This window comes from Lissotriton helveticus, chromosome 12 (genome assembly GCF_964261635.1).
Source record: "Lissotriton helveticus chromosome 12, aLisHel1.1, whole genome shotgun sequence".
NCBI lineage: Eukaryota > Metazoa > Chordata > Amphibia > Caudata > Salamandridae > Lissotriton > Lissotriton helveticus.
The window spans coordinates 170132064-170155384 of record NC_136073.1 but is presented as its reverse complement, the minus strand read 5'-3'; the positions used below and the strand labels follow the sequence as shown (position 1 = coordinate 170155384).

The 23321-nt window shown below is 50.7% G+C and overlaps 1 protein-coding gene across 1 annotated transcript in view; it reads left to right on the top strand.

The window, feature by feature from the left end:
• The first annotated feature begins 1459 nt into the window (after positions 1 to 1459).
• The window catches only part of LOC144797798 (uncharacterized), a 74821-nt gene continuing 52959 nt past the window's right edge, over positions 1460 to 23321 (top strand). The window contains exons 1-3 of the mRNA XM_078668581.1: positions 1460 to 6554; positions 12696 to 12824; positions 13542 to 13657. Coding sequence (XP_078524707.1) covers positions 1499 to 6554; positions 12696 to 12824; positions 13542 to 13657 — 5301 coding nt within the window. The 5' untranslated portion in view covers positions 1460 to 1498. The remainder of the gene's footprint in view (positions 6555 to 12695; positions 12825 to 13541; positions 13658 to 23321) is intronic.

Sequence of the window (23321 nt, the reverse complement as noted above, 5' to 3'; positions counted from 1 at the left end):
GAGCCTGAGCCCACATGAGAGCATGTCAACTCCAGAGACTTCAAACACACCAGAGAGTCTGAGCACACCAGAGAGTCTGAGCACACCAGAGAGCCTGAGCACACATGAGATCATGTCAACGCCAGAGACTCTGAGCACACCAGAGAGCCTGATCACACCTGAGAGCCTGAGCACTCATGAGAGCATGTCAACACCAGAGACTCTGAGCACACCAGAGAGCCTGAGCACACATGAGAGCATGTCAACTCCAGAGACTTCTAGCACACCAGAGAGTCTGAGCACACCAGAGAGTCTGAGCACACCAGAGAGCCTGAGCACACATAAGAGCATGTCAACTCCAGAGATTTCAAGCACCCTAGAGACTTTGAGCACACAAGCGAGCCTGAGCACACATGAGAGCATGTCAACACCAGAGATTCTGAGCACACCACAGAGTCTGAGCACACATGAGAGCATGTCAACCCCAGAGCATCCAAGCACACCAGAGAGCCTGAGCACACACAAGAGCATGTCAACACCAGAGATTCTGAGCACACCACAGAGTCTGAGCACACACAAGAGCATGTCAACACCAGAGACTCTGAGCACATCAGAGAGCCTGGGCACACACCAGAGCATGTCAACTCGAGAGTCTCCGAGCACACCTGAGAGCCTGAGCACACACAAGAGCATGTCAACTGCAGAGACTACGAGCACACCAGAGAGCCTGAGCACACCCGAGAGCATATCAACTCCAGAGACTCTGAGCACACCAGAGAGCCTGAGCACACATGAGAGCATGTCAACTTCAGAGACTCCGAGCACCCCAGAGAGCCTGAGCACACAAGAGAGCATGTCAACTCCAGAGACTCTGAGAACACCAGAGAGCCGGAGCACACATGAGAGCATGTCAACACATGAGTCTCAGAGCACACCAGAGAGCCTGAGCACACACAAGAGCATGTCAACTCCAGAGACTCCAAGCACACCAGAGAGCGTGAGCACACAAGAGAGCATGTCAACTCCAGAGACTCCGAGCACACCACTGAGTCTGAGCACACAAGAGAGCATGTCAACTCCAGAGACTCCAAGCACACCACAGAGTATGAGCACACACAAGAGCATATCAACACTAGAGACCTTGAGCACACCAGAGAGCCTGAGCACACGCAAGAGCATGTCAACTCCTGAGACTCCGAGCACACCAGAGAGCCTGAGCACGCATGAGAGCATGTCAACACCAGAGAATCTGAGCACTCCAGAGAGCCTGAGCACACATGAGAGCATGTCATCTCCAGAGACTCCGAGCACACCAGAGAGCCTGAGCACACACGAGAGCCTGAGTACACATGAGAGCATGTCAACACCAGAGTCTCCGAGCACACCAGAGAGCCTGAGCACATACGAGAGCATGTCAACACCAGAGACTCCGAGTACACCAGAGAGCCTGAGCACACACAAGAGCATGTCAACTCCAGAGTCTCCCAGCACACCAGAGAGCGTGAGCACACACAAGAGCATGTCAACTCCTGAGACTCTGAGCACACCAGAGAGCCTGAACACACACGAAAGCATGTCAACTCCAGAGACTCCGAGCACACCAGAGAGCCTGAGCACATATGAGAGCATGTCAACTCCAGAGACTCTGAGCACACCAGAGAGCCTGAGCACACGCGAGAGCATGTCTACACCAGAGACTCTGAGCACACCACAGAGTCTGAGCACACACGAGAGCATGTCAACACCAGAGACACCGAGCACACCAGAGAGCCTGAACACACACAAGAGCCTGTCAACACCAGAGAATCCAAGCACACCAGAGAGCCTGAGCACACACAAGAGCATGTCAACTATAGAGACTCTGAGCACACCACAGAGTCTGAGCACACACAAGAGCATGTCAACACCAGAGACTCCGAGCACACCACATAGTCTGAGCACACACAGGAGCATCTCAACACCAGAGGCTCTGAGCACACTAGAGAGCCAGAGTACACACAAGAGCATGTCAACTCCAGAGACTCCAAGCACACCAGAAAGCCTGAGCACACATGAGAGCATGTCAACTCCAGAGACTCCGAGCACACCAGAGAGCCTGAGCACACACAAGAGCATGTCAACACCAGAGACTCCGAGCACACCAGAGAGCCTGATCACACACAAGAGCATGTCAACACCAGAGACTCCAAGCACACCAGAGAGCCTGAGCACACATGAGAGCATGTCAACACAAGAGACTCTGAGCACACCACAGAGTCTTAGCACATACAAGAGCATGTCAACTCCAGAGACTCCGAGCACACTAGAGAGCCCGAGCACACACAAGAGCATGTCAACTCCAGAGACTCCGAGCACACCAGAGAGCCTGAGCACACAAGAGAGCATGTTAACTCCAGAGACTCCGAGCACAATAGAGAGCCTGATCACACACGAGATCATGTCAACTCCAGAGACTCCGAGCACACCAGAGGGTCTGAGCACACATGAGAGCATGCCAACTTCAGAAACTCTGAGCACATCAGAGAGCCTGAGCACACACAAGACCACATCAACACCAGAGACTCCGAGCACAGTAGAGAGTCTGAGCACACACAAGAGCATGTCAACTCCAGATACTCCGAGCACTCCAGAGAGCCTGAGCACACATGAGAGCATGTCAACTCCAGAGACTCCGGGCACACCAGAGAGCCTGAGCACACACAACAGCATGTCAACTCCAGAGACTCTGAGCACACATGAGAGCATGTCAACCCCAGAGCATCCAAGCACACCAGAGAGCCTGAGCACACACAAGAGCATGTCAACACCAGAGATTCTGAGCACACCACAGAGTCTGAGCACACACGAGAGCATGTCAACACCAGAGACTCTGAGCACACCAGAGAGCCTGAGCACACACCAGAGCATGTCAACTCGAGAGTCTCCGAGCACACCTGAGAGCCTGAGCACACACAAGAGCATGTCAACACCAGAGACTCTGAGCACACCAGAGAGCCTGAGCACACACGAGCACATGTCAACCCGAGAGGCTCCGAGCACACCAGAGAGCCTGAGCACACATAAGAGCATGTCAACACCAGAGACTCCGAGCACACCAGAGAGCCTGAGCACACACAAGAGCATGTCAACTGCAGAGACTACGAGCACACCAGAGAGCCTGAGCACACCCGAGAGCATATCAACTCCAGAGACTCTGAGCACACCAGAGAGCCTGAGCACACATGAGAGCATGTCAACTTCAGAGACTCTGAGCACCCCAGAGAGCCTGAGCACACACAAGAGCATATCAATGCCAGAGATTCAGAGCACACCACAGAGCCGGAGCACACATGAGAGCATGTCAACACATGAGTCTCAGAGCACACCAGAGAGCCTGAGCACACACAAGAGCATGTCAACTCCAGAGACTCCAAGCACACCAGAGAGCGTGAGCACACAAGAGAGCATGTCAACTCCAGAGACTCCGAGCACACCACTGAGTCTGAGCACACAAGAGAGCATGTCAACTCCAGAGACTCCAAGCACACCACAGAGTATGAGCACACACAAGAGCATATCAACACTAGAGACCTTGAGCACACCAGAGAGCCTGAGCACACGCAAGAGCATGTCATCTCCTGAGACTCCGAGCACACCAGAGAGCCTGAGCACGCATGAGAGCATGTCAACACCAGAGAATCTGAGCACTCCAGAGAGCCTGAGCACACATGAGAGCATGTCAACTCCAAAGACTCCGAGCACACCAGAGAGCCTGAGCACACACGAGAGCCTGAGTACACATGAGAGCATGTCAACACCAGAGACTCTGAGCACACCAGAGAGCCTGATCACACATGAGAGTCTGAGCACATACGAGAGCATGTCAACACCAGAGTCTCCGAGCACACCAGAGAGCCTGAGCACACACGAGAGCATGTCAACACCAGAGACTCCGAGTACACCAGAGAGCCTGAGCACACACAAGAGCTTGTCAACTCCAGAGTCTCCCAGCACACCAGAGAGCCTGAGCACACACAAGAGCATGTCAACTCCTGAGACTCTGAGCACACCAGAGAGCCTGAACACACACGAAAGCATGTCAACTCCAGAGACTCCGAGCACACCAGAGAGCCTGAGCACATATGAGAGCATGTCAACTCCAGAGACTCTGAGCACACCAGAGAGCCTGAGCACACGCGAGAGCATGTCTACACCAGAGACTCTGAGCACACCACAGAGTCTGAGCACACACGAGAGCTTGTCAACACCAAAGACACCGAGCACACCAGAGAGCCTGAACACACACGAGAGCCTGTCAACACCAGAGAATCCAAGCACACCAGAGAGCCTGAGCACACACAAGAGCAAGTCAACTCCAGAGACTCTGAGCACACCACAGAGTCTGAGCACACACGAGAGCATGTCAACACCAGAGACTCCGAGCACACCACATAGTCTGAGCACACACAGGAGCATGTCAACACCAGAGGCTCTGAGCACACTAGAGAGCCAGAGTACACACAAGAGCATGTCAACTCCAGAGACTCCAAGCACACCAGAAAGCCTGAGCACACATGAGAGCATGTCAACTCCAGAGACTCCGAGCACACCAGAGAGCCTGAGCACACACAAGAGCATGTCAACACCAGAGACTCCGAGCACACCAGAGAGCCTGAGCACACACAAGGGCATGTCAACACCAGAGACTCCGAGCACACCAGAGAGCCTGAGCACACATGAGAGCATGTCAACACCAGAGACTCTGAGCACACCACAGAGTCTTAGCACATACAAGAGCATGTCAACTCCAGAGACTCCGAGCACACTAGAGAGCCCGAGCACACACGAGAGCATGTCAACTCCAGAGACTCCGAGCACACCAGAGAGCCTGAGCACACAAGAGAGCATGTCAACTCCAGAGACTCCGAGCACAATAGAGAGCCTGATCACACACGAGATCATGTCAACTCCAGAGTCTCCGAGCACACCAGAGGGTCTGAGCACACATGAGAGCATGCCAACTTCAGAAACTCCGAGCACATCAGAGAGCCTGAGCACACACAAGACCATATCAACACCAGAGACTCCGAGCACACTAGAGAGTCTGAGCACACACAAGAGCATGTCAACTCCAGATACTCCGAGCACTCCAGAGAGCCTGAGCACACATGAGAGCATGTCAACTCCAGAGACTCCGGGCACACCAGAGAGCCTGAGCACACACAACAGCATGTCAACTCCAGAGACTCTGAGCACACACGAGAGCATGTCAACTCCAGAGACTCCGAGCACACCGGAGAGCCTGAGCACACACAAGAGCATGTCAACACATGAGACTCCGAGCACACAACAGAGCCTGAGCACACACAAGAGCATGTCAACCCCAGAGACTCCGAGCACCCCAGAGAGCCTGAGCACACACCAGAGCATGTCAACTCTAGAGACTCCGAGCACGCCAGAGAGCATGAGCACACACGAGAGCATGTCAACTCGAGAGACTCCAAGCACACCGGAGAGCTTGAGCACACACGAGAGCATGTCAACTCCAGAGACTCCGAGCACACCAGAGAGCCTGAGCACACATGAGAGCATGTCAACTCCAGAGACTCTGAGCACACCAGAGAGCCTGAGTACACACAAGAGCATGTCAACTCCAGAGACTCCGAGCATACCAGAGATCCTGAGCACACATGAGAGCATGTCAACTCCAGAGACTCCAAGCACACCAGAGAGCCTGAGCACACACCAGAGCATGTCAACTCCAGAGACTCCGAGCACACCAGAGAGCCTGAGCACACACCAGAGCATGTCAACTCCAGAGACTCCGAGCACACCAGAGAGCCTAAACACACACAAGAGCATGTCAACTCCAGAGACTCCGAGCACATCAGAGAGCCTGGGAACAACAGAGAAGTTTAGCACACTAATGAGTATGACCACTCCAGAAATTCTGACAACCTTGTCCACACCAGTGAGTTTTACTCCACCAGAGTCAATAATCACACTACTCAGTGGGAGCACCCAGGAAAGCCTGAAACCCCCAGAGAGCAAATCAACACCTGAGACTCTGAGTACACCAAAGAGTTTAAGTACACCAGAGAGTCTAAGAACAACAGGTAGTGTGAGCACATCAGTGATGGTGACCATGCCAGAGAGTCTTACAACCTCAAAGAGCTTGCTCACAGCAACAACTTTAACACCATCTGAGTCAACAAGCACCCCACACAGTCTGAGCACACATGAGAGTTTGAGAACACCAGAGAGTCTAACTAAGTCAGAGATTCCACCATCATATAGCCTGACAACTAGAGAAAGAGAAAGTCGACAGACAGCAGAGAGTCGTGTTACCACAGGGAGTCAAATGTCCATGGCGAGTACGAGCAAAACAGAGAGCTCGATTAGCACCGGCAGCCACATCACCACAGTGAGTAACATCACTGCGGCGAGTCAAAGCACCTCACAGAAAACCAGCTCCACTGAGAGCCACAGTACTTTGAGATCCAGCAGTATCAGTCTTTCAACGGCTCATCATGCAACCTCTGTCACTACTCGTTCAAGCACCTCGCTGTCACCGACCACCACAAGACCCACAAAAGGTAAGTGAGCTCCACGCTCATGTCAATTTTTAGTAATCAGGCCCATTGTGGTTACCGAAAGGGTTAGGGCCTAATTTAGAGTTTGGTAGACAGGTTACTCCATTATAAATGTGACGGATATCCTGGCCATCTTATTACAAGTGCATTACATTCTATGGCATTTGTAATAAGGTGGGCGACATATCCATCAAGTTGTTTTTAGAGTAACCCTCCAGTAAACTCTTAGGGCCTGATTCACTGCACTCCATGCCACTGCACTCTCCTGTGCACTACTGCTTTCATGCCACTATAATCTATTCTGTATCACTGCACTCTACTGTACTCTACTCCACTGCACTCGATGCCACTCTACTCTATGCCACTGCACTCTATGCGACTCTACTGTATAACATTGCACTCTACGTCACTGCACTATAGGGCACACCACTCTACTCCGCACCACTCTATGCCACACCACACTACGCCCCATCATGCTGCTCTTGCCCACTGTACTCTACTCTGCACCACTCTACTCTACTCTTCACCACTCTACTCTGCACCATTGCCCTCTAGATCACTTCACTCTACGCCAGTGCGCTCTATGCCACTCTGCTCTTTCCTGCACGACTATACAGCACTGTACTCTATGCCACTCTGCTCTTCTCTGCACTACTCTACGCTTGTGCACTCCATGCCACTGCACTCTTCTCTGCACCATACACTATTCTAACCTTCTCTGCATCACTGCACTCTACACTACTTTATTCTGCTATACACCACTGCACTCTATGCCACTCTACTCTACCACACTGCACTCTAAATCATTCCATTGTATGCCAATGCACTCGATGCCACTGCACTCTACACCACCCTACTCTACTCTGCACCACTCTACTCTGCACCATTGCACTCTAGGTCACTGCACTCTACTCTGCACCACTCTACGCCACTGTCCTCTACTCTGCAACATTTTACTCTGTGCCACTGCACTCTACCCCACTACACTCCACACTCCTGCATTCTATGTCAAGCTAATCTTCTCTGCAGCACTCTAATGTACTCTGCATCACTCTACTTTATGCCACTGCACCTCTCTACTTTACTCTGTGCAACTGCACTCTATGCCACTCTACTCTGCACCATTGTACTCCATGCCACTGCACTCTATACCACTGCACCCTACATCACTAACCCTATGCCACTACACTCTACTATACAGCACTCTGTGTCACTCTACTCCACTGCACTCTACAGTATTCTACTCTGCTCCACAGTTTTTTATGCCAGTCTACTTTGTGCCACCGCTCTCCCTACTCTGTACCACTATACTCTATCCCACTGCAAACCACTCTCCCTCCTGCACTCTGCACCACTTTACTCTACACCAGTGCCCTATATGCCACTCTACTCTGCACCAGTGCACTCTAAACCACTGCACTCTCTGTCGCTTCACTCTATGCCACTCTATGCTAATCTATGTCACGCTATGCCCTCTACTTTATCAAAAGGAAAAAATGATGGATGGAATGCTGAACAATGCAAACATTCACCCGCAGTCACAAGGATCTGGGTTTAATCCATTGTTCATTTGCTCACCAAGCCACCGTAGTTTGGACCCAGCCATATGCAAATCAGTCTTAACCCTGCCCCTCCTGAGAACAGTCCAGCCCGAGTTTCCAAGCCAAGTCCTCCCTGGACCAGAAACAATCATTCTGGGACTGGTTTAGTGGCATCACCCCATATCAGCCAGGCTAGCTTGAATCCAATTGTACATTGAGCACGGGACCAACGTCAGGGCATACCCTTCCCACTTAGTGCTCACTGTGCCACTGGATTCAAGCTAGCCTGACTCTATGCCACTCCACTCTACTTAACACCACGTCACTTCAAGCCACTCTATTCCACTCCACTCCACTCCATGCCACTCCACTACTCTATTTCATTCCAGGCTGCTGTAGAACAAGGAGAAAAGACATTAGCAAAGCCAATAGCTTTTATGTAGGTAAAACCTATTGGCTTTGCCAATGCTTTTTTAATATGTCCTCAGTCTGTGACCTATTATATTCTATCAAGTGGACTTTCATTCTCCCAACCCAGTTCTATGAAGACTCTGTTCAGATGCTCCTGAACCCTTTCCCCTTTGCAAGCCTAAAATAATGTCCCATTCCTCCATTTGATGGCCCCTAAGGTTGCTACTGTAGTCATATCCTAGAGTTGTTTAGATGTCTCATGTGTGAGCATCTGTCTTCATGATGCCTATGATGTATTTTGTCTTATGGCATGATGTCATATGATGTTTTATGTTTTATGATGTTTTATGTCTTGTGATGTCTTATGGCTTATGATGTGTTAAGATGCTGACCAAATATTTCTTTAGTCACTTCTCTGGTTTGCCTCTAATAACTTTGTCGTTCAGGCTTCTGAAAAGAGGCTCCAGGCCTTATATGGAGTTTAACAGACAGGATACTCCATCACAAATATAACAGTTGCCCGCCGCCATATTATACATGCATTATAGACTATGGCGCTTGTAATATGGCAGACGAGATATCTGCCGCGTTTCGATGGAGCATTATTTCTACCACCCTTTAAGTAACCCTGACAGTGTTCTACCTAGCTGACGAAAGCCCCTACACTCCAGTGACTACAGTACAATACTGTTTACTTGTCTGGTTACTGTGCACTACTACCCGACAGGGGGTGTTGTCTTACAATATTTACTATTGGGCATACCTATGCAAAAGGACTGGCTGGTGATGCGATTAATGGATAATACTGGTATGTAGGCGTGCTTATTGCTCAGTTCTGGTGTGATGGTTACTGCATTATACTGGCTCAAGGGATAGTTACTTCATTACACTAGGCATTATGGCGATGACTGTACAACACTTGGTAATGTAGTGACTCCTACCCACTTCAAGCGGACGGCAGTCCCCCAGATGTACAAGCTCATTGCCTTCCTGTCTCATCTGTGTTGATTGTCAACATTGCTATAATCAGCACACCCCATCAGTTGTTGGCACCCTTTCCCTTGAGTTGGTGGCCCCTTGTATTATATGGTGTTGGTCGCTTTCCTGTCTATTGTTACTGCTCTTGACCCATGCTCAACTTGGCGCACTGCCCCAGCTGCGATTGGTCCCTCTGGCCATTTGTCGCTGGCTACTCTATCCTATGCCATATGTTGTAATGTATCTCCTGACCCCATACCCTATGGACACACTACTCCTTGTGCAGTTGTTTTCCTGTCCCATGGACCACTGGTTGTCCTTCGCCATGTGCTGTTGGTACCCCAGTCTCAGTGATGTTTTATCCAATGAGCAATTTTTTACATGTGCTGTCATGGCGCAACATTGTTTACAAAATGGTAAAAAAAACATCATCTCATCTCTTTCCACCTACCATACAGAGCACCTTCCAAACAGGTACTTACCTCTGAAACAAATATCAAATATGAAAGGAGCACACAGAGCCTGGGGCAAACCAGAGCCATGTGCTTGGGGGTGTGGTCCACGGAGAGTAGTTCCGGTTTCAGAAAATGCCAATCTTTGACCATTGGAGAGACAGTGCATTCCTGAGTATGCTTGACTGTAAGGATGTTTTTTCTGCAATGGTGGCAAGCTCAAGGTAGATTTGGGTGTGACTGTCACTGCCCGTGAGTGCTCACTGCTTGTGAGCAGGCTGACACTGTGATGGCTACAAGCATATCTGAGTGTGCCTGGTCTGTGTGTGCCTGGCTGTGCGAGTGATTGTGAGTGTGCTCAGCTGTGTATGTGCCTGGCTGGGTGAGTGCTTGTGCTCAGCTGTGTATGTGCCTGGCTGGGTGAGTGATTGTGAGTGTGCTCAGCTGTGGATGTGCCTGGCTGTGAGAGTGATTGTGAGTGTGCTCAGCTGTGGATGTGCCTGGCTGTGAGAGTGATTGTGAGTGTGCTCAGCTGTGTATGTGCCTGGCTGGGTGAGTGCTTGTGCTCAGCTGTGTATGTGCCTGGCTGGGTGAGTGATTGTGAGTGTGCTCAGCTGTGGATGTGCGTGGCTGAGCGAGAGATGGTGAGTGTGCTCAGCTGTGGATGTGCCTGGCTATGAGAGTGATTGTGAGTGTGCTCAGCTGTGTATGTGCCTGGCTGGGTGAGTGCTTGTGCTCAGCTGTGCATGTGCCTGGCTGGGTGAGTGATTGTGAGTATGCTCAGCTGTGGATGTGCCTGGTTGGGCGAGAGATGGTGAGTGAGCTCAGCTGTGGATGTGCCTGGCTGTGAGAGTGATTGTGAGTGTGCTCAGCTGTGTATGTGCCTTGCTGGGTGAGTGCTTGTGCTCAGCTGTGTATGTGCCTGGCTGGGTGGTATGCAACGTTTACAACAAAATATTTACAACGCACTACCATTACAACGCAGGTATTACCACGCATACCATTACAACGCATTGCGCTGGGGGGCGCTCTAGGGTAAGTAATAAGTTTAATTTTCTATCCAACACCTTCCCTTGTGTCCACAGGGACTGGAGTTGGAATAGAAAATTATACTTACCACTATCCAGCACCTCTAAGCGCTATGCGTTCTAACGGTATTCGTTGTAAATACTGCGTTGTAAAGGTATGCGTGGTAAAAGTATGCGTTGTAACATCATACATACTGGCTGGGTGAGTGATTGTGAGTGTGCTCAGCTGTGTATGTGCCTGGCTGGGCGAGAGATGGTGAGTGTGCTCAGCTGTGGATGTGCCAGGCTGTGAGAGTGATTGTGAGTGTGCTCAGATGTGTATGTGCCTGGCTGGGTGAGTGCTTGTGCTCAGCTGTGTATGTGCCTGGCTGGGTGAGTGATTGTGAGTGTGCTCAGCTGTGGATGTGCCTGGCTGGGCGAGTGATTGTGAGTGTGCTCAGATAGGGTGTGTCTGGCTGGGCAAGTGATGGCAAGTGTGCTCAGCAGTGTATGTGCCTGGCTTGGTGAGTGATTGTGAATGTGCTAAGCTATGGATGTGCCTGGCTGAGCGAGTGATGGTGAGTGTGGTCAGCTGTGGATGTGCCTGGCTGGGCGAGAGATGGTGAGTGTGGTCAGCTGTGGATGTGCCTGGCTGGGCGAGAGATGGTGAGTGTGGTCACCTGTGGATGGACCTGGGTGGGCGAGCGATTCTGAGTGTGCTCAGCTGGACTGGATGTGCCTGGCTGGGCGAGTGATTCTGAGTGTGATCAGCTGTGGATGTGAGTGGCTGGGCAAGTGATTCTGAGTGTGCTCAGCTGTGGATGTGCCTGGCTGGGCGAGCGATTCTGAGTGTGATCAGCTGTGGATGTGAGTGGCTGGGCAAGTGATTCTGAGTGTGCTCAGCTGTGGATGTGCCTGGCTGGGCGAGCGATTCTGAGTGTGATCAGCTGTGGATGTGCCTGGCTGGGCGAGCGATTCTGAGTGTGATCAGCTGTGGATGTGCCTGGCTGGGCGAGCGATTCTGAGTGTGATCAGCTGTGGATGTGCCTGGCTGGGCGAGTGATTCTGAGTGTGCTCAGCTGTGGATGTGCCTGGCTGGGCGAGTGATTCTGAGTGTGTTCAGCTGTGCATATGGCAGCCCGGGCAAGTGATTCTGAGTGTGCTTAGCAGTGGATGTGCCTGGCTGTGAATGTGTCTCTCCGAGAATGTTACTAGGTGCGGCTGCGCCTTTCTGTGTGCCTACCTGTAAGGGCACTCAGATGCCAATGTGCCTGGTTGTAAATGTGCCACACTTTGAGGTTGCCTGTTTGCGAGATCACATGTTTGTGTACTTCCCTGAGATTGGTATGAATGAGAATGTGCCAGGCTGTGAAGGTTCCTTACTGGGGTGGACATTTCTATTTGTGTGGCTTTGCGAAAGACTCTAAATGTGCCATTTTGTGAATGTAGCAGTCTATGAATGTGCCAGTTTGTGAATGTACCTGTTTATGAATCTGCCAGGCTGTGAATGTACCAGTTTGTAATTGCGCCAAGATTTGAATGTGCCAGGCTGTGATTGTGCCAGCCTGTGAATGTGACAGCCTTTGAATGTGGCATCCTGTGAACGTGCCAAATTGTGAGTGTTCGTTTCACATTGTGTAACCTGCTATGACTTTGCAAGATTGAGTGCCAGTCAGTGAACATGCCAGGCTGGCAGTGCACTTACCTGTGCTTCACATGTGTAATCTAATTCAAGACTGTCTCTTTTGTTGACAGTAAGCACCACTCCGGTGCCAATCGCCTGCCAGAATGGTGGCACCCCAAACACCGACAACACCTACTGCCTGTGCCCGATCAACTTCAATGGTCCGCTGTGCCAGTTTTCTCAGGACACCATCACCATAGGTAGGGCATTATATTCTTTCTGTCTCTTTGACTGAATGCCAGCATTTGTGAGGAAGGTATGAGGATGCTTAGGGGCAGGGCATGAGCGATTGAGGAGGCCTGGTCTGCTGGCATAGTGGACAGATGCGTGTAGGGGCCTGTGTTTCACCTCAAGGTCACATGTTCAAATTCTGGCTGGTCCACTCAGCCTTTCATCCTTCTGAGGTCGATAAAATAAGTACCATTGAGTTGGGTAACAATAAACAAGTGTTATTCAGCACCAAGATGCCCTTCTGTGTGAATGTGCTCTTTACAAATACACATGTTATGCTATGACATGAGTATGTTTTCGAGTGAGTGCATGATGTGAAGGGGTTGCCAGTGCGTGAGTGCAGCAAAGCAAGGCTGACAACCAAAATCAACCCTGGCAAAAATGCACGACCGAGCCCTACCCTTTAGAAGGCTGCAACAAAGGGGCATGATTGCCTCACAGCAGCCAGTTTAACTTAGAAAGCTGCCCCCTAGTCTACCACCTGCCGTGAAAGTCCCGGAGTGTCATCATGGCCTGTCTACCCTAGGGGGCAGGATGTGAGGGTTTACAAAGGCAGGTTAAGAGGGATTGTGCAGGGAAGGGCATGTGGGTGTGTGGCAAAGCAGGGTAAAGATGTGCAGGGGGTTGATGCCATGTGTGGGAGACATCTTTGACCAGGGCACTAATGCTTTCTTCTCTGCTTCCAGACTACATCAATGCGACCGTGGCTGTGAACGTGACAGTGAATGAAACTTTCAACCCCAGCTTATATGACATGCAATCAGTAACTTATATCCATTTTAAAACAAGATTTGTCAACCAGGTAAGGAAGAGCAATAGCCAGGGAGAGATCCTCCTTTCACTGATTGCCTGGCACCTAACACCTGTCTCCTCCTGCTCCACTGTCCTGCCTCCTACACAATAGAGTACAGCGGGTGTGGGATGCCATATTAAACACAACAGGCCTACAACATTTTGCATAAGCTGAGATATTATTAAGTAATATTAATCTTAAATTTCACTTTCAAACAACTTCTCAAATTAGTAAATGTTTTTATTAAAAATAAATCTCACTGAATGTGCAAGAAACTAATGATTAATTTGATTTTGAGGTATTTATTCCAGATAGTCAAACTTTCATACACACTTGTTTAGAAGATTAGTTTGAAGATTACTGTCCAGCAATAAATGGTAGATAGGTTTCTCCAATGAGTTCAAGATAAGGACAAAGACAAGAATAATTTTATCAGCCTCTGTCTCACATATTCCCCAAAAAAGTAGGAAGCTACTACAGGACTGATTATGACTACGGCGGTCCATTGGACCGCCATAGTCGTGGTGGTGCACCCTCTGCCGCACTGGCTGTCTGACTTCCGTATTACGAGTGCGGCAGTGGGCCCGCCCCAAGACCGCCAACTGTGGGGGATTCGGGATCCTGCGGCGGTGGAGCAGCGGTCAGAGGCTCCAATATGCTGGGGTGGCGCTGCAGCACTGACAAGAATATTATGAGTTACCTCACTGCCCTCTTTTTCATGCCGGTGAGCCCGCCATAAAAAGTGTGGTGATGAGGAAACTCACCCTGTTGCCTCTGTGCATAGGGGTGCATGAAGGGGGGGCACGTGTTGTGCCCTCCTGTATTTTTGCACCCCCTGTTCCTGCACAGGAAGAAATGCACAAAAATGTGCATTTCTTCCCGTGCAGGAACATGCTTTGGAAGTCCCACGGCAGTGCCTTTTTAAGGCTCACATGTGCGCCTTAGAAAGGCACCACCGAAGCAGAGACACCCACCCAGTATTAACGCCTAATCCAATGGGTGGCTTGACTATGGGCATGGCAGTCTTCCAGTGGGGTGTTGGCATGGCGGCCCACTGGAAGACAGCCAAACTCATGATCAGGCCCTTAGTACGTTAAAAAAATTTCAATTGTCCAAATCAAAAAAGCAGAGAATTTATATGTAGAGTGGCAAAAGGAAGTCTGGCAGAGGTTTGTGTACATGCCCACTTTCAAGATTTTAAAGAAAAGTTGAAGAAGGTGTATTTATTTAGAACAGTAATTATTATAATTCCTAAGAAATATGTTATTTCTTAACATTACTTTAAAGGCAAACTGGAATATACTGATGTTTAGCCATAACCACTGTGAATTAAATAAATATATTTTAATGAATTGTTAATTTAATACATATTTAATTTGACAAGTTAATGTGCTGTAATATTTCATTGTTGTTAGAAATGGGAATTACTGGCTGGCTGAGGCTTACGCCAAAGCCAGGCAAAAACCACCACTCTAGTCAGGGCAATGAAGTTTCCCTCCAAGATAACCTCTGCTCACCCCCATAGTAGCTTAGCACGAGCAGTCAGGCTTATCTCAGAGGCGATGTGTAAAGCGCTTGCGCACGCACCCAGCAGCAACACCTAAGGCCCACCACAAAGGAAACTCACCTCAAGGGTATATATAAAAAATTAGTCTTTGTATTATACCACAAACGTTAGATAATAAACATATACTTCACAAGGTGCCATGGGCACGGCCAGAATTTACAGGGGATATATGTACAGGACCGGGCCACATGGACCACTGTCAGGAATAATCACTTTTAGAATTAGCACGTAGAACATAATCATACTGTAGTACCAAAACAGCACATATAGCACACAACCTGTACTCACTGGTAACAGGTAAACACCACCTACGTAATCCTAAAACACCTTAGGTAAATATTACGCAGGGCGCCATGACCTCACTAACATCACTCTTCTAGGGCAAACAACCTCCTAGGCATGAAAACACATATTTAGAGGCATGGGCAAAAGCATTGCATCCATCACATTAGGCAGGAAATCACATCTGCGCAAGACACATAGGGCCAAACATGTACCCCCCGCAAGGGCACAACACAAGAACTGTCCCCCAGACCAACTGGCCTCTCTGGGGCTGAAACGCCCTGTGTCCAGACAGTCTGGGCAGGCTGCGGAGGCAGCCAAAAGAGATTGCGCCGAAGAACCAGGCCTAAACGTAGCAGCTGCCCACTAAGTGCTGGGCAGCTGAATTCGCCATGGGCCAAACACATGTGGACACCTCGTGGGCTTGAAAGAAATAATTGGGTCCTCAGGAGCCTCATGGCTCTGAACAACGAATGCCCCCTCTGAGCCTCGTGGGCTCTCAAAACAATGCTGCCACCGTTGGAGTCCCGCTCGGGGGACTCTAAAACAATATGCCCCCAAGAGCCTCTCAGGGCTCTAAACAAATGCCAACAGGGTCCGTGGAGCCTCGCAGGCTCTAAGTGAACAAATGCAGCTACCACTTTAGCAGGAGGGGGGTGGGCACCGGCAATGTGCCCCGACGCCCCCCTCGTACAATGATGGCCCCCGGAGCCCTCATGGGCTAAGTAAAGAATATTGCCCCAGTGATGCTGGAGCCTCATGGGCTCGAAATTATCAAATGCCCTGTGGAGCGTTGGAGTCCCCCCTCTGGGGACTCCGTGATACCAAATGTCCCCACGTTAGAGTCCCCCTCTGGGGACTCAGAAGAGCAGTGGCCTCTTTTGGAAATAGGCCCCTCCACAGTTGGAGCGGCCCGCGGGGTCTGCTTAGGCAGCAACCGGCAACAGAAGCAGGAGGAGCCCTTACTCACCGGGCTGAAGGACTCCTCGGCTGCGGCGTCTCCCTCCTTCGTGTCCAGCTGCACTTGGGCTCGGCTGCACCCCGGGGCTCTCGCTTGCTCTTGGGAGCCCCGGGGGAGGGACGTCGGCTCTTGGGCTTCTTCGTGGGCAGCGCGGGGCTCTTCTTCCACAACGGAGCCCCGCCTTCACCTTCAGCCGCCTCTCCTTTTCTCGCGCTGCGGCTGTGAGGGCGGGACTTCCGGACTCCTCTTCCGGGGCAGGCTGGGGCACTTCCGGGTCATGCTAGGCAGCGGCCTGGCAATGTTTTCGCCAATCCTGGGCTGCAGCAGTGATTTTCCCCGGCAAACGAGGGGTAGGCTGCCTCTTTACTTTAAATATATCGCGGGGGCACTCACTATCCAAATTATGCCACAAACGGCACTCAATGACGGGGCAATAGGCGGCAGGCAAAGCGGGGTGGGCACCCGCGCCGCAAATTACTTCCCAGAAGGGGGATCCTCACGCCGGAGAATCCCTCAAGGCCGGCAGCTCAGGGCTACCGGGAATGCAGCAGTGCTGGTCCCCTTAGGCTGCTCACAGAGCGCCCCCAAGCGCTATAAAGATAAGGAGTGAGGGCAAAGCGCTCCCCAGTGCTAGGATGCCCCAAAGTGTAGCCAAATAGTCCTTCAGGAGGTGGGAGGCAAAGCTGGGCCTGCCAGGGGCCATCTCACAGGGTCCTCCTAGGCAGGGAGGCAATCCCCAGTGGCGGTCCTCATGGCGCCCAGCAGCAGCCCCCCTCAGGAAAAGGATCCAGGAAGTGAACAACTTGTAAGGGGACACAGCCCCTTTTTATACAGTGAAAACCTTTGTCTGGGTGCAGGGTGGGAGAGAAACCAGTCGCAGCTGGTTTTGGAGCACTCTTGATGTGCTCAGCCACCCTTCCTATTCACTACTTAGGCTAGGGTCATCCATCGCACCACAGGGGGCGGAGCCAGCATTGTGTGGGAAAAGGCCAGCCCTATTCAGGTCCCAGGTGCACCCCTCCCTCACATCAGCATGCTAATCTCTCCACTCACCACCGGGGCAGACCCATCCAGACTCCTGGAGTCAGGCTCACCAGCCAGGTCCAGCCAATCACATGCCGGCACACTCGCTGCACACGCACACCCATGTCTAGAAGTGGCACTTCCACACCAGACACATTCACGCCGCACACATCATTGCACAGAATTCAATCTCACGAGTCCGCGCATACCAAACTCGAGCCTGCACTCCCCACACATCAGGAACTAACATGGTCACATACATTCCCCATGCATTCCTATGGGAGGGCAGGCCAACCTCACTACATGCACGCACTTTACCCTGGGACACAGGGAAAAAGTGCGCCAAGCCAGAAATCACGAATGCCAGGTCACCATCAAAAGCAAAAAGTTCAGGGGTGAACCAGCCAAAAAGGCCCGGGTCCAACACAACCCCCTTCCAGCCAAAACGCAGGGTAGACCGATCACCACCGTGATGGGCTTCCCTGCTTTGGGCGATAGAAAACGGACACGGGCTCGCCACTGCCGGGACACCCTCCTGTTCTACGCCACTGTGAACCCCTGGGATTCCTTCTAAAACCACCATCTTGAGCAACGGGGCTACCCCACTGGTACTCCCTAGCTGTCCGCGGCCAGGACCAGGCCCTAGGCCACCCAGGTACCACTGGTCCTTGCCTACTCACAGAGTGGGGGGTAGTAACCCCTGGCACATAGTAGCCATTCTCCACTCTTCCTGTCTGTAAGACAGGGCTAGACTGCCACTGGTTCTCCAGCCTAGGGTCTGCCCCCTCAGGCGGACCAGGAGTCACAGGGAAGGCTCTCCTTCCCCTACCTCTTCTTCTAGTGTTCCTCCTCCTCTGTGAGGCACCCTGAGAACGCCATTCACCCAACCTAGGGTTTAACCCCTCAGGTTGCACCGGGGTCAGAGGTGGGCTCTCCCACCCTCTGCACCCCCTTCCAGAGTTCTGCACCCTCCCAACTGGAGAGGTACCCCTGGAAGAAGAACTGGCCAGGACTCTGGTTACAGACGTGCCACCCTTCAGGTCAGGCCGATCCTGAACCTGGCCTCCCAACCTTCGGTCTAAAACCCTAGGTGGGATAATTGCCTGGCACTCCAGGACTTCTGGGGACTCACCCACCATCCCCCTGAGGCTAACACATGACTCATGTGATGTGTGACTGTCTGTCTGGCGCAGATCTTCCGTCCCCCGTCCACCTGACAGTGCGGGAAGATCCCCCAGAGTAGAAGTGGTGTCACCATGGTCACTACACGAGAACTTAGCCCAACTGGGTAGTCCCTGACCCACTGGTTCTTCCACTGGGGAACACATCCCCCATTCACTCCTCACTTCGAACTTCTGTGCCCTCCCAACTGGAGTGACACTGCCAGACAATAGAACCACTGGAGCTCTATTTACAGATGCTCCAGGTTCTCTAGACACTAGGAGATCCCCCTCAAGGGGTCTAACAGGACAGCCTAGGTCCCCAACCCGGTGTTCCCTCAAGAAACCATCCAGGTTCTGAGACTGGGTTTCGGGCACCTGGGAACACTCAGGGGCATATTATCAAGGGGGTTATCTCTGCTTTTTTGGCTTTAAAAGCCAAGAAAGCGGAGATAAAATTATCTCCCTATTACCTAGCTGTCGCTAACACCAGTTAGCGACAGCTAGTAGGAGATAGCGACCATCTTGGGCCCCACTTTGCATGTCAGAGAAATGTATCACTAATGACATGCAAAGTGGGCGTGCCAAGATGTTAGCGACTGGAAACAGTCGCTAACATCGCTAAGGGTGTTGGTCACGCTGGGGGTTACCACATAACATGATTCACGCAGAAATCGTTTAAAAGCTGCTTCCTGCTATTTTGCACATTTTAAAAAACGTGTTGTGTTTTTAATGTTTATTGAGGAAACTAACTCTTAATTTGTGCAGGACCTTGAGCATTGTCCCTCGAGCGCTCACAGCGCTTACCTCTGCCTTTTGACGCCGTTTTCTCTCGCCCAGCCGATTTAGGGGCTGGGGCGATAGACGGCCGCCATCTTGGAGGAAGGCAGGGCAGCGCTCTAGTCGCTGGCTGCCTCCTACCCTCCTCAGCCGCCTATAAATGTGCACCAATACCAGACGGCGCAGCGGGCTGGCGCAGCGGGCGCGCCGGATGCGCGCCGAAGTCGCGCCAAAGTCCAGCCCGTCTGCGCCCGTCCGTGCCAGTTTCGTGCCTCCTGCCACACCCCCTGCCCAATCAGCAAGACTGGTCTATGCGCCTTCATCGCTAAGAGCACTTCGTCCTTTACAAAGTAGGTGTTGTCACAATTATGACCCCCATACTCACTGTCATGCCCCCTCTCTCTTGATTTGCCCGCACTGTACTTGTAGGATACCGATTTTCAACTCCAAAATCAACTCATCCATGATTGTGTCCTCCCCCGCTGCTACTTTCCACTTAGCACTTATTAATGCTCGGTCCATGTGTAGACATAGGCAGGAAATCGCAGACTTAATAACAGACTTAGACCTGGACGCATTGTTTATCACGGAAACCTGGACGGATGGGGCATCCGACCCAGATTTGGTCATAGCGGTCCCGAATGGGTACACGATACATAGGCAGGACAGAATAGGCCAGCGGGGAGGTGGGCTTGCCATTATCACCAAAGATAATCTGCCGATCAGGACCTCCCCCATACCATCCACTTCATGTGAAGCGATCATGTTTAGTATTAACTTCACCGCCCTTTTCAACTTTAAAGGGGTGCTAATATATCGTCCACCAGGAGCCCGTGCCCCTTTTCTGCTCAGTTTGGGGTCGATACTAGAATCCATAGCACTTGAAGACTCCTTTTCGGTGCTAGGGGATTTTAACTTCCACCTTGAATCAGGCAGTGACGCTGACACTACATGCCTTATGGCCGACATGGAAACGTTGGGATTGCAACAACTGGTTTCTGCCCCTACGCACGAGGCTGGTCATACCTTGGACGGCATATTCACCAATATTAAGACACTACACATCTCAGCTGTTCTCCCCATGCCATGGACGGATCATCATGCCATTTTAAGTAAGCTAGTCATTCCTGCTAGCCCCAAGACTAGACTCCTCGACCATACCACTAAATCGGTGAAGGCTTGGAACGACATAAATAAGGGAGAATTGAAAACACTGCTGGATAGAACACTGCCTTCCCTGTCAGATGACCCCATTCTTGCGACAAATCAGTTCTACTATTGGCTTAATCAGGCCACACACCAGTTAGTTCCCGTAAAAACAATCTCCCGGAATCGAACCTCCCCTGGTGCACCGTGGTTCTCCGAGGAATTAAAAAAGCAGAAACAACTTAATAAACATAGGGAAAGACATTGGCGAAAGCTGTACGACATTGAGAGCAAAATAATATACAAGGAATCACTCGCCCGATATAAACAGATGATTGCAGAGGCGAAAAGAACTTATTACGCCGAACAAATCAAAAAGGCAAAAAACTCAAGCAAAGAATTATTTAACATCACTAAGCTCCTCTCTGGCAGCGTGCAGGATCTCACACCTCCCCCCTCACAATATCTTTGTGATGCCCTATCTAATTTCTTTTTTACCAAAGTAAATGACATGTACCAGGCTTTTTCTCTGAACACTCAAACTGGTCATCAGTCCTACTCCCTTTCCCCGATGGAGAATACGTTGACACGCTTCACTGACCTCTCTATGGATCAGACAAAGACCATTATTTCTAGCATTAAAACCGGCTCAGCACTGGATCCTTGCCCGCTTAAAGTTCTTGCTCCTGTTATGGACACATTGATTCCGGTTATAACCGCGGTCTGCAACGTTATGTTTAGATCCGGGATTTTTCCCGACTCCCTGAAACACACACTGGTAAAACCTTTATTAAAAAAAGCCAGCCTTAATAAAGACGACCTAAAAAACTACAGGCCAATTGCCAGTCTCCCATTTTTGGCCAAAGTCGTAGAAAAAGCCATGAATCAGCAGCTGTCGGACTTTGTAGAGCAATACCAGCTGCTCGATAACACCCAGTTCGGATTACGCAAATGCCATGGCACGGAAACCGCCCTCTTGAAAGCGGCTGATGACATCAGAGCCATACGGGATCAGGGGGGGACAGCAGTTCTGGTCATGCTGGACCTCTCGGCGGCCTTCGACACGGTCGACCACAAGATCTTGGCCGACCGTGTCGGACGGATGGGGGTACATAAAACGGCGCTGGGTCTACTTGTGTCGTTCCTGGCTAATAGAACGCAGGCAGTATCCCTAGGACCATACCAATCCTCCAAGGTGTCGCTTCCGTGCGGGGTTCCGCAAGGCTCATCCCTAAGTCCGACACTGTTTAATATCTACGTGTCGGACCTTGCTATTATCATCAAAGCATTTGGGATGAGCCTAACCTCTTATGCCGATGACACCCAATTGGTATTGGCCATTAAGGGGGATGGTGATGAGGTAGCCTCCCGCTTTACAAGGGGGATGGTGGCCATAGGTGACTGGATGGCCACCAATTGTCTGAAGCTTAATTCAGGAAAGACCGAAGTGGTCATTTTCGGTCACCTTTCTCCTGGATGGTCATCAGTTTGGTGGCCCACATCCTTCGGAACTCCCCCTTGTCCAGCTCATAAAGTCAGGAATCTTGGCGTCACTTTCGATGTGGGTCTTAACTTCATGGCGCATGCCAACAAAATTGCAGCCACGGCTCACATGAAACTTAAAATGATAAGGAAAATTCTACCTTTCCTACCGGATGCAGTCAGGAAAACCTTGATTAGTTCATTGGTGTTATCTGCCTTGGATTATTGTAACGCCCTCTTCTTACATGCCCAAAATAAAGTGACAAACAAGATGCAGTCAATTCAAAATGCAGCAGCCCGGCTGCTTTCGGGACTCCCCAAATTTGCACCTGTTTCCAACACCATCAGGAAACTTCATTGGCTCCCGATACGCAGTCGAATTAAGTTCAAATCGCTGTGTATTGTCTACAAGGCACTTAACAATCAAGGCCCCCACTTTCTCAAACATAATCTTGTACGTTACATACCAACTCGTGCTCTTCGCTCCACCCATCACAATCATCTTGTAGTACCACGTACTAGAACAGTCACTTGGGGTGACAGACGCTTTCTGGTTGCCGCCCCAAAACTTTGGAATTCCCTACCCTCTTACATCAAGACGAGTCCATCCCTGCTAATATTCCGTAAACAACTCAAGACGTGGTTGTTTGACCAATAGTTAGGAAGCTTCCGTTGGTTCTCCTGGATATTGACCTATGCCCTTAGCCAGCGCCGAGACGCCTACGGGTATTCGCCGCGCTTAAAAAATGACAATAAATAAATAAATAAATCTCCTATTACCAACTTTTGAAGATATTCGCGCTAAGCGCGAATATCTCCAAAAGCTAACACCTGCCCTGAGCAGTTCTTAGCCATGTTATCCAATGGGAGGTGGATAACATGGCTAAGAGCATTAGCTCGGTAATGCCTGAATATCGCTGACTTTTCAGCGATATTCATGCATTGCGGCCGATTTTTATCGCATTTGCGATAAACCTTGGTAATACCAAGGTTTATCTGCGATCAAAATCGCCGCAGGTCGGCGATACATTTTTGTCTCTAACCAAGCAATATCGATAATTATCGCTATTGCTTGGTAATATGCCCCTCAGTCCCCAACTCACTCCTACTCCACTGAGACAAGACGTGAGCCCCTACACCCCTCTCGCTACACTGGGACCTAGCTGGGCTACTCTGAGCCTCTTCCACCACCCTGGGCTGGAAGATACCTGAACCACTACTTTCGAGTTCACTCACCAATGACGTGTCAGAAGCTCTGGCACATTCCCAGCG